The 9939-nt window shown below is 54.2% G+C and overlaps 2 protein-coding genes across 2 annotated transcripts; one reads left to right on the forward strand and one right to left on the reverse strand.

The window, feature by feature from the left end:
- The first annotated feature begins 564 nt into the window (after positions 1-564).
- Positions 565-4102, forward strand: LGALS1 (galectin 1). Its single transcript, XM_050915397.1, has 4 exons — positions 565-620; positions 1870-1949; positions 3329-3500; positions 3894-4102. Exons 1-4 carry the CDS (start codon positions 612-614, stop codon positions 4035-4037), a joined length of 405 nt encoding a protein of 134 aa, XP_050771354.1. The 5' UTR covers positions 565-611; the 3' UTR covers positions 4038-4102.
- A 2508-nt stretch (positions 4103-6610) lies between these two features.
- LOC127029656 (urotensin-2 receptor-like) lies at positions 6611-7789 on the reverse strand. The gene is given in 2 exon segments (XM_050915395.1): positions 6611-7053; positions 7056-7789. Coding segments are annotated over 2 exon segments (1104 nt in total). The 5' UTR covers positions 7717-7789.
- Positions 7790-9939: the final 2150 nt, after the last annotated feature.

Genomic DNA, 9939 nt, shown 5'->3' on the forward strand with positions numbered 1-9939 from the left:
GTGGTAAGGGCTGGGTCAGCAACTGGGCAGCCTCTGGGGACAGCAAGGCTTGATAGTGCGGCTGGGTGACCCTGAATCCAGCTTCAGCCCTTTGCTCCTGGTGTTTCACCTGGACCACAAAGAGTTTCTGAGGTACTGTGTGCACTCAGTGATATTTCTTCTGCTCCTGATTTAGCCAGGGCTGAAGAGCCCAGCCCTCCCCCCAGACCCTTCCCGCCAAGTCTCAATCCATCTGACCATTTTCCGTGTGGGATAAAACCCTTGGATAGTAAAACACTCATTGTGAAACTATTTTCCATTGGCTTCACGGCCACACACAGCTGGACCTCCTCCTGGAGCGGCCGGCAGCCTGCTTGGAAGGGTTGGGTTTAGCATCCTGGAGAGGAGCCTGGGTGAGGGTGGGAGGAGGCAGCTCTGCCTGATAGGCCCTCCCTCCCCCAAAAGCAACCCCGCCCACCCTTTCCTCAGTCTGATTGGCGGGAGGGGTGGAGAAGGGGTGGGACAACTCAGCTCTCCATCTATTTAAAGGCAAGGGTGGGGCTCCCCTTCATCTACTTGCCTGAGACTCTTGTGCCTTGGTGGAGAGGAGCATCAGCCTGCAGAGCAGCACCATGTCTTGCGTGAGTAGAGAAAGGGATGGGGCGGCTTTGCTGGAGGTGGTGCTTCGTGGCAGGGGGACTGTGGGGAGTGTGTTGGCTTGGTGTGAGGGTACTTGCACTGTCCTCCTCCACCTGCTCATCAGCCCCTGTGTCAGAGGGTCTGCTGGAGCTGGGTGCCTGCTGCTGGGGAGGAAGGATTCCTGCTGCATCCATTACAGAGGCGTGGCTGCTATTTCTTGTTCTGGCAGGAGTGGTTTTTTTTTTTTTTCCCCTGCAGGATCCCTTTGGGGAGGTATGTGGGGGGTCCTTGCTGGGTTGGCTCCCAAGCCGGGGTAACCTGTTTTACAGCAGCTCTGCGCTGGGGAAGTAGCTGTGGTAATATTTATTGCTCTCTGAGCATCTTCTCTTCTGGGCAGCCTTGCTGCTTGCTTCCTGGCTGAAGTTTTCATGAGTCACTGAATCATTCTCTCTCCTTTCTTGTAAGGAAATGCGCTATACAGAAGTATTCTTCTGTGAGTGTCAAGGACTGCTGAGGAGATGCTTGTGTCAGAAGAGTGATTGCACTTCTCTGATTAACTTATCTTTCATTAGACTGAGGATGGTTAATCAGGGAGTGTCCCAAGTGCAAGCTTATTTATTAAAGTGGGATGGGGGAAAGATTCTTAGTATTCTTGGGGTCTTGCCTCTGCTGTGATAGAAAATGCGTACATAGGGGTTTAACAGGGTATTTTAGCTCTCCTAGAGAGGAAGTGGGGAAAGGTGTGTACATGGAGCAGGAGAATGTTCTTGCAAATGCTGAGCCTACAAAAAAAACCCCAAGCCCTTGGGAGCTGGGGAGCAAAGTCTCTGAGCCCCTGGACCTGGGCAAGGCTTGAAGTTCAAATCCAAGCTAGGGGAAGGGAGTGGAGGCTCCATCCCTGCACAGCCAGGCTTGTGTGGGAGGGTGTGAGACCCCCAAGGCACACAGGTGTGTTTGGGACAGGGTGGGTGTGATGGGAGCTTGCAGGTACTTAAGCTTCACTGCTGTGAAATACAGATATGTTGATGACAACAGCAGGAGAAAGGTTGGGAAATTGGGCACATGTCCCATGTGACTGGGGTAACTTCTCTGAGATGTCCCTGGTGCAATGCCCTAAGGGAAGGGAGCTTCCCTGTCTCTCCAGCGGTCCAAAGCAATGCACTGTCTTGCAAGGCAGCAGGGAGAGCTGCCAAGTCAGCGCAAGTGAGGCAGCAGATACTGAGCTAATGTCTCTGCCTCCACATTCCCCAGGGACCAGTGTGCACCAACCTGGGTCTCAAGCCTGGCCAGCGCCTCATTGTCAAGGGGAAAATTGCACCAAGCGCCAAGAGGTAAGCTGTGCTGCCCAGGCATGGCCAAGGCACCACACTAAGTTGTCTTCTGCTGGTGGGGGACAAAAGGAATCCCTCCCTTGGGGAGGAGAGGAGCAGCTTTGGAAGGGGTTAACACCAGCAGTGCTTCCCAGTGAGTCATTGCCTAATGCATGTTGCAGACGCACTCTACTGCCAAGGGACTAAGCCAATGCAGATGTGAAGCTCCAGCTGCGTGCACTGGCAGTGACCACATCCTCTCTACTGCAGGGTAAAGGAAACGGAAGCTGTGTCTATACTGAGATTTGGTTTGAGATCATCCCCACAGCCACGTCCTCTCCCCTGCATGAAGATGGCCCAGGAATAGGGACACCATTACAGTGCCCTGCTTCACTGGGCAGGAGGAGATTATGGCCCAAGCAGCTGGGAGGTCTTGGGTGCTCTGGCTCCATGGATACTCTGAGCCACAGCTCCAGCTGATGGTGCAAATGGAAAGGCTGCATGTTGCAGCAGGGGGTCTCAGGGTGTTGAAGTTTGCTTTCACCCAGTGGAGATGCCTCTCGGATGCTGGTGGGGAAGGAAGGAGGGAAGCTGGTGAGCGGGCAAGTGGGCTTAAGTGGAAATGTGCTCCTAAATGTGCAGGGATCAGGGTGGCTGGGGCCACCAGGGAAACCTCTGCAGCAGCCCCCAGCCCCCGTGCAGGTCTGAGGCTGGTGGGGCCTCTTGATGGGTAAGGTGGAGACCGTAGCTGCTGTACCAGCACTAGCGGTGTTCCAGGAAATATGTCCCAGCTCTTCCCGGTGCCTTTGAAGTTTGATAGCGTTGGAGTGAAGCCTCTTGGGCTTTCTCTTGCCAAATAATATGCCTCCTCTCTTCTCATCTGGGTAAGAGGCCTGGAGGCAAGGTGGACACTGGGCTAGGAGGCTGCTTCCTCCCACTGCCATTGCAGATGCTTTGGGATAGCTAATGACATGGTAATTATTTCAGCTGCCTGCAGGGTGGGGAGAAGGCAGTGGCTGTCAGGCAGGATGCAGCACCAGCTAACTGGGGCTGAAAGGAAACCTGTGGAAAGCAACTGACTTCTTGGGAGCTGGTTTGGGTGCAGGATAACTCCCTGTTCAGGGCTCTAAGTGCTGAACCTTTCTCTTGTTAAAAGCTTTGTGCAAACTAAGTGGTGTCTCTCCCAGGGATGGCACTGTGGGGCCTATCACCCCAACAGAGGTGAGTACCCCTTAGTGACACAGCACCATCTTTTAAGGGAAGCTGTACAGTTTAGCGAAGGGTTTCTCTTTGGTTACCCTCAGCTGGGCTTGAAGCAACAGACTCAGATGTTCATGGTAATGAGCAACATGCTACCATAGTATTGATTAAAACAGTATTGATGTCGTCTTTCTCTGCAGCTTTGTGATGAATCTGGGGAAGGATGCTTCCAACCTCGGCCTTCACTTCAACCCCCGTTTTGATGCTCATGGTGATGTGAACACCATTGTGTGCAACTCAAAGAAGGTGGAAGAGTGGGGTGCAGAGCACAGGGAGACTGTCTTCCCTTTCCAGAAGGGGGGCACAGCAGAGGTGAGGCCTGAGATGCACTCTCTGTACATGCCCTGGTGAAGGGAGTGTGTTTGGCACAGGGCACCCAACTGCAGGGGCTGTCTCAGGACTGTCTGTACAGGAGGTGGCTGGCTTCTACTTGGCCCGTGCCACCACCCAGGGCTCTGAGCAGTGATGGAGGTTGAGGATCAAACACGCAAGCTCTGTCTAGCTCAAAGGGATGTTATATTGAACTGAGCAGAGAATAGGCGTCTCTTGGGAGACCAGAATAACATTCCTGCTGTGGAAGAGCAGGTTATGCTGCTGAGCGTGTTCACCCTGCAAAGCGGAGGGTGGCACAGCAATGCTGCAGAGGGGAAACGCTTGAGGGTATCTTGGCAGAAAGTTTTTCTGACTTTTCCATTTGTCTTGCAGATCACTTTCAGCGTCAACCAAAATGATCTGACAGTCCACCTGCCAGGCCACCAGTTCACGTTCCCTAACCGGCTTGGTCTCTCTGTCTTTGACTACTTTGATACACAAGGGGACTTTGCACTCCAGTCCATCAGCTGGGAATAACTTCCTCTGACACCTCCATATCCAAGATACAGAAAAAGCAATCAATAAATAAGAGTTTTGGTCTACCCAGTTTCAAAATCTAATCTGTTTCATGCTGCAAGTCCACATGGGTTGGTCACCCTGCTGGGGGAGTGGGGGAAGGAGAGTAGCCAACTTTGAGTACTGGATGTGGGTGGGATTGTGCAGCCTTAGCCCTTAAAGTCATGGATGGAGAGGAGGGTGAGGGTCAAAAGCCTGGGAAGGCAGAAGGTAAAAAGCCCAAGGAAAGTCTTGGGGGGAAGCACTGGGGCTAGATGTGACTAGGGGGGAAAGTGGAAGGGTCCCTTAGGCAAAGTCACCCACTCTTGAGGTCTAGACTGACACCTTACCCTGTCTGAGTAAAATGGGTTGATTAAATCTATTTCTCCCTAAACTAAGCATTCCTGGCAGGCCTCAGACAGCCTTGAGTTGCTGTGCTAGGCAAACCTAGTGGGGTGTGGAGCGAGCAGAATGTCCGCAATTGTGCTAGCTTTGGCCTGCACCTCTCTGTAGAGGCTGGTCCTACTCATGACACAGCTCTCCCATGTCTTCTTGGGACCTCTTGCTGCTGCATGGCGACAGCAGTAGAAAAGAATGCCTTGCTGGGTGTGGCAGAGCATGCAGTGGGCTCCTCATCCAAATCTTTTCTTCCAATAACTGCAGAAGCACAAATACTGTTGGGCTATACCTCCTGTGGTGCATGAGGGCAGTAACCTGGAAGGGTCTGCTTTTATTCTGCACCATGTGCCTTGCCTGGTCCATCCAGAGCTGGGAGAGGCAGCAATGTCCAGCTGGGGTGTGGGATCCTGAGGATGTGTCCACTATGCTTTTGTTACCCCTTTGCTCATGTTAGCCCAAATGAGCCTGAGCACTTCTCAGTCTAAACTGAGGCTAGCCTCTGAGGAGTCTGGAGATGATGAGGCATGTTTGATTTTACAGCATAGTTCTCACCAGGCTGTGGGTTGTTACCCAAACTGTCAGCCAGCAGCTGCCTCGAGGGCTCTCCCAGTCTAATGCTACTTTGGCAGCAATGACTACTGCTGCTGGGCAGGCTGTGCCTGGTGGGCACAGGAAAGGTGGGAGCTGACCTTTCTACAGTGCACAGCAGTTACCAGGTAGGCCTGGGATGGAAGGACCCAATCTTTGGGCCCTCACTTCCAGGCTTGGCCATGAGCAGCGCGAAGCACAAACAATCTGATGTCCTACAAGGACTCTCTGCAGGCCTGGCTGGGCTGATTCCTCCCATTAAGCAGCTGCAGAGCAGCTGGAGTACGGGAACTTGCTCCTCCGGCAGCAGCACCTCCTGTTCTTGCTCCATAATTCATGAGGCTCTGCCAGGTCCTGTGTGTCAGGTACCCATGCAGAGGGAAGCTTGGCTGCTAGGAACTGGGGGGCTGAGGAGGAAGAGAGAGACGAGTTGGAGACAAGGGCTCAAGATGGGCTTTTGAGCTGAGAGGCAGGAACACTTGGGGTGTACAAGCAACTTGAGGCTCTGCAGCTGGATCTCTCTTGAAGCCCTGTGTTGCCCAAAGCCAGTCTGCTCTGGATGATCGCATCCCGCTCTTTAGGGCTATGTCTATAATAGTAAACACAACATCTAACATTGCCACCCTGTACACAGGCATGGCTGGGGGACAGCATAGCTTGGGAACTCTTCCCATGGGGTGATATGGATGAGGCCATCCTTTCTGGGGATGAGAAGAGACTTTAGCTGTATGGAAGTGAGCTAGATGACCTCAAGGCAAGAGACCCGGCCCAGTTTATGCAGTGGTGTTGACACAGTCTGGCAGACTAGGGTGCATTTGGTAGGCCAGAGAGTTGGGGATTTCCTCAGCCACAGCAGGGATATGCTGCTGGTGAGAGTCCCCTCCATGAGCTGTGATGAGGGACATGTAGTGGAGCTCTTTCCATGCAGCTTCCTCTGCTGGGCTGATCTTGAAAGCTGAGCAAATGTGCCGACCTCCCCGAGCAGTACTTCGGAGCAATCTCACAATGCCTCTTAACTGCACTTGGGAGTCTTTTTTTAGAAAGACTCTTCAAAGATTTTTTTTGTGGAGGGTGGGGGAAGAAAGCTGAGTGTAAGCTTTACCACAAGAGGATGAACCTTATTCAGGTCTCCTGCTAGCGTGGCTGCTTCTTGAAGTAAAAGTGACTCACTGGTCCTGTGAAATCTGTGACTCACTGTTGTCCTGAGTTTGTTATGGCTTGGCCCGTTTCTAGTGAGGAGGTGAGGGGTGGCGAGGGTTCCCCAGCTGTATAATTTACACGTATTGAGGCTGACTGCTCCCTTCCACCCACTCCCCAGCCTTGCACAAGGTGGAGGCTGGCATGCGAGGGCTGAAGGACCTGAGGATGGAGTCAGGATCCTTGAGACAAGCGTCCTCTCCCCCAGCTGAGGAAGGTGAGCGGCCTTGCAAAGGGGAAGGCATGAAGGGGAAGGCACCACAACAACAACAATGGAAGACACTGCACGCCAGCATGGAAGGTGATGCACTTTTATTTCTTGACTCCACCCCAGCCAAAGGCTGGGAGATATTCCCAACCTGGGGCGCTGCTCACCCCTTGCTTTCCCCCACAGACCCTGACAACTCCCCGAAAGCCAGGGGGATGCTGTGGCCTCCCACTGAGCCCCCCACAGCCTCCCGGGAGGGTGCCGGGGACCGTGCTGTGCCCATCCTGCTGTGGCCAGGGCGCCGGCGGTAGCTGCTGGCGAGCAGGGTGTAGAGGAAGGGATTGACACAGCTGTTGCCGTAGGCCAGGCAGGTGACACCGAAGTTAAGGTAGGCCTGGGCAGTGGGGCTGATGCCCAGCCCCTCGCCCCGGTACAGCCTGGCCAGCTGCCAGGCCCAGAAGGGGAGGAAACAGGCCCAGTAGGCCACCACGATGGCAGAGATCCTGGAGAAGAGCCGATTGGCAGGGGCCCGGCCGGCCACCGGCAGCCCCAGGCCCCAGGTGGAGGACCGGTACGCCCAGGCCAGGCGGGTGTAAATGACACCAGCACCATGCCGGGTGCCAGGATGCTGGTGGCGAAGAGCACCGTCAGGTAGAGCCGGAAGGCCGCCGGTGTCCAGGTGGGGATGCAGATGCGCTTGTGGGGGCCGTCCCCCTCCCGCAGCTGGGTCATCACCATCATGGGGGCCGTAAGCAGGAGTGAGAGGAGCCAGAGGATGGCGCTGGCCAGCTTGCGGTAAGTGTTGCCGGCCCGCCTGGCCCGCAGCGGCCTGGCCACCGCCCAGTACCTCTCCAGGCTGATGGCGGTCAGGAGGAAGATGCTGGCGTGCATGGTGAGGAGGTCCAGGCTGAGCAAAAGCCTGCAGCCCACATCCCCGAAGAACCAGTCATGGGCGAAGTAGGTGCAGACCACGAAAGGGATGGTGGAGAGGTACAGGAGGTCAGCTAGGGCAAGGTTGATCACGTAGACACCCAAGGAGCCCACTGAGTGGCCCGCCACCCTGCCGGAGGCCACCACCACCGTGTAGATGTTCCCTACCATCCCAGTGAGGCACATGACCAGCAGCACTGCACCCAGCGGCCCCGTGACCGGGCTGTCCCCTCCCAGGACACTACTGTTGTCACCCCCGCCACTGCTTTCCTCCAAGAAGCTGCCACCCTTGGGATCCTCTCCAGGCCTTGCGCTGATGAAGGAAGGGTCATAAGACATCTTTGGGTAGGGCAAGCAAGAGCAAGTCAGGCTGTCAGAGACCCGTTCCTTCCCCCTGCCTTCCTGCCTCGCTGTACAGGACACGTCTAGCCTTAACGGGAAAGCAGCTGAGGGAAGGGAAGAACAGCGAGAGTTCGTCAGACATAGGGTACTTCAGAGAAGTCTATTTCTCACCTCCAGCTGCCCAGTCCATTTTGCTGATCTTGTCCATTACAAGCTCAAGCTCTGTCCGGTGGTTTTCCTTAACCATCAAAGGGCTGAGAAAGGGACACTGCCCTCCCCTTCAAGACCAATAGGTGCAAAATAACCTCTGCCAGCCAGGAGGAAACGTCTCTCCTCTTCACCAGCTCCTCATTTGTTGCTTCTCCAGTGTTCACTGGGCCCACAGAAACCAGCAGACTTGGTGGACAAGTGGATTTCTCCTCTCAAGTCTGTGTCCTCTCAGCTCAGACAGCCTCTGGAGAGGTGGGCTTTGCCCCCCTGAACCAACCCCTGGAGAGTTGCCTTGCCCACTGCACAGAGGAATGTGTCTGACTCACAGCTTCACACACCGGTGCGAACGCAATCCCAGCTTATACTGGGCTTTTAGCCACTAGCTGAGGAGTCCTACCAGCTCCCTCCTCTTTCTTGCAGACACGCTCTTTCTTCCCCCATGTCTTCCTGCACCTTCTTCCTGCTCCCTCTTCCTTCTTGTTCTTGTTTCCCTTTCTTTTTCCCATTTCCCCTCGCACAGTTGTCTTCATCTGAGAGAGGAGATAACTCAAAGACTCCCTAATGTGGCAAGAGGGGGAAAAGCATTACACTGTGGCTTTAGAAGGGAAACAAGGGCCAGCCCTGAAAGTGCAATAGGCAGGGAGCTGCCACACTGCTCTCCTTGGCCCTTAGCCAAGCCAGGCTGAGAGGGCCTGTCCCCCACTCCCTTCCAAGGACATCAGGGCCCCTTGAGGTGTAGACAATGGATGTAGCCCCCATTTTGCAGATGGTAGGACATGTCACATTTTCTATCTATGACCTGGCCCTGTTCCACCCTTGTCACCCAGTCAGAAGCAAGCCCCTAGAGACTCAAAGGGCTGGATATTTCAGACCCACTTTTCCCTCCCTTCCCTCCAAAGACCATCCTCCTTCTCTAAGCTTTCCCCCTCCTTCCCTTGAACACCCAGGACCTGCTGCCTCACCTCAGAGCAGGGAGCAGAAGCCTGTTAGGTAGGCACCATCGCCTTCTGGTGGGGCATCACTGCACAACACCTATGCCCCCACGCATGCACTCAACGCTACCCTGCTCTTTCTTCGCTACCCTGCTCTTTCTTCGTGCACATCTGAGCCTCATTCACCTCAGGAAACAGACACAGTGGGACAGAATTTGCAGAGCAGAGACAGATGCGCCACTACTAAATGTGCTCTGCTGTTAGGTCACAGGGGTTTTCAGGCCACTCCAGCCACGCTCTTTTGCATCGTCAGTATATTAGCTTCTTTGTGGCTGAGTCAAACGCCTCCACTCACCTCCAGCAGCGATAAGTCAGCAGCAAACAGGAGAAGGAACCATCCCATCGGTACTGCCCTCGCTGCAGTAGGATCCAAGCACCTTCCCAAGCAATATGCTCCATGCAACAGCAACAGCTTCAGCATGACCATGCCACAGGAGTGGGCGTATGGCACATACGGCATTGATGGAGGGAACTTCAGAGGCCTCCCTCTGGGTTATCTGTATCAGCTCTTGGCATGTCTGGGTCACGGTCTCTACTCTTCTTCACAGAGAATTGAATGTGCAGGTTGTTTAGATGGGGCTTGAGGTTTTTTTTAATGATCTGCCCCATTTCATGTTACCAGAACTGAAAGGCACTTTGTTTTGGAACACAAGCTTTGCAATGGCCTTCAGTTTTTAGGACAGTCATGCTCCAAACTGGGAGAGATCACCAAACTGCAGTGAAAATAAATACACTTTTGGGTGGAAAGCTCCATCGTGCCATGGCAGCAGGATGAGTGATGCTGCTTCTCATCCAGGAAGCTGGTGCTCCCAACAGGTTGTGGTGGTCTCAGCACAGAGAGGAGTCCCCAGAGAAGCACAGGGGGACCATGACTTTGCCCATTTGGCTCTGATGGGAAGATTCACAGTCCACGTGCCCCAGGAAATGCAATGAATAGCCATGGCTCTTTGCTCTGATTGTCTGTGCTTTTTTTCAAAATGACCTCATACCTTAGCAGTTAGCAGCTCAGCTCATTCAG

The sequence above is a fragment of the Gymnogyps californianus genome, chromosome 1, assembly GCF_018139145.2.
Source record: "Gymnogyps californianus isolate 813 chromosome 1, ASM1813914v2, whole genome shotgun sequence".
NCBI classification, from domain to species: domain Eukaryota; kingdom Metazoa; phylum Chordata; class Aves; order Accipitriformes; family Cathartidae; genus Gymnogyps; species Gymnogyps californianus.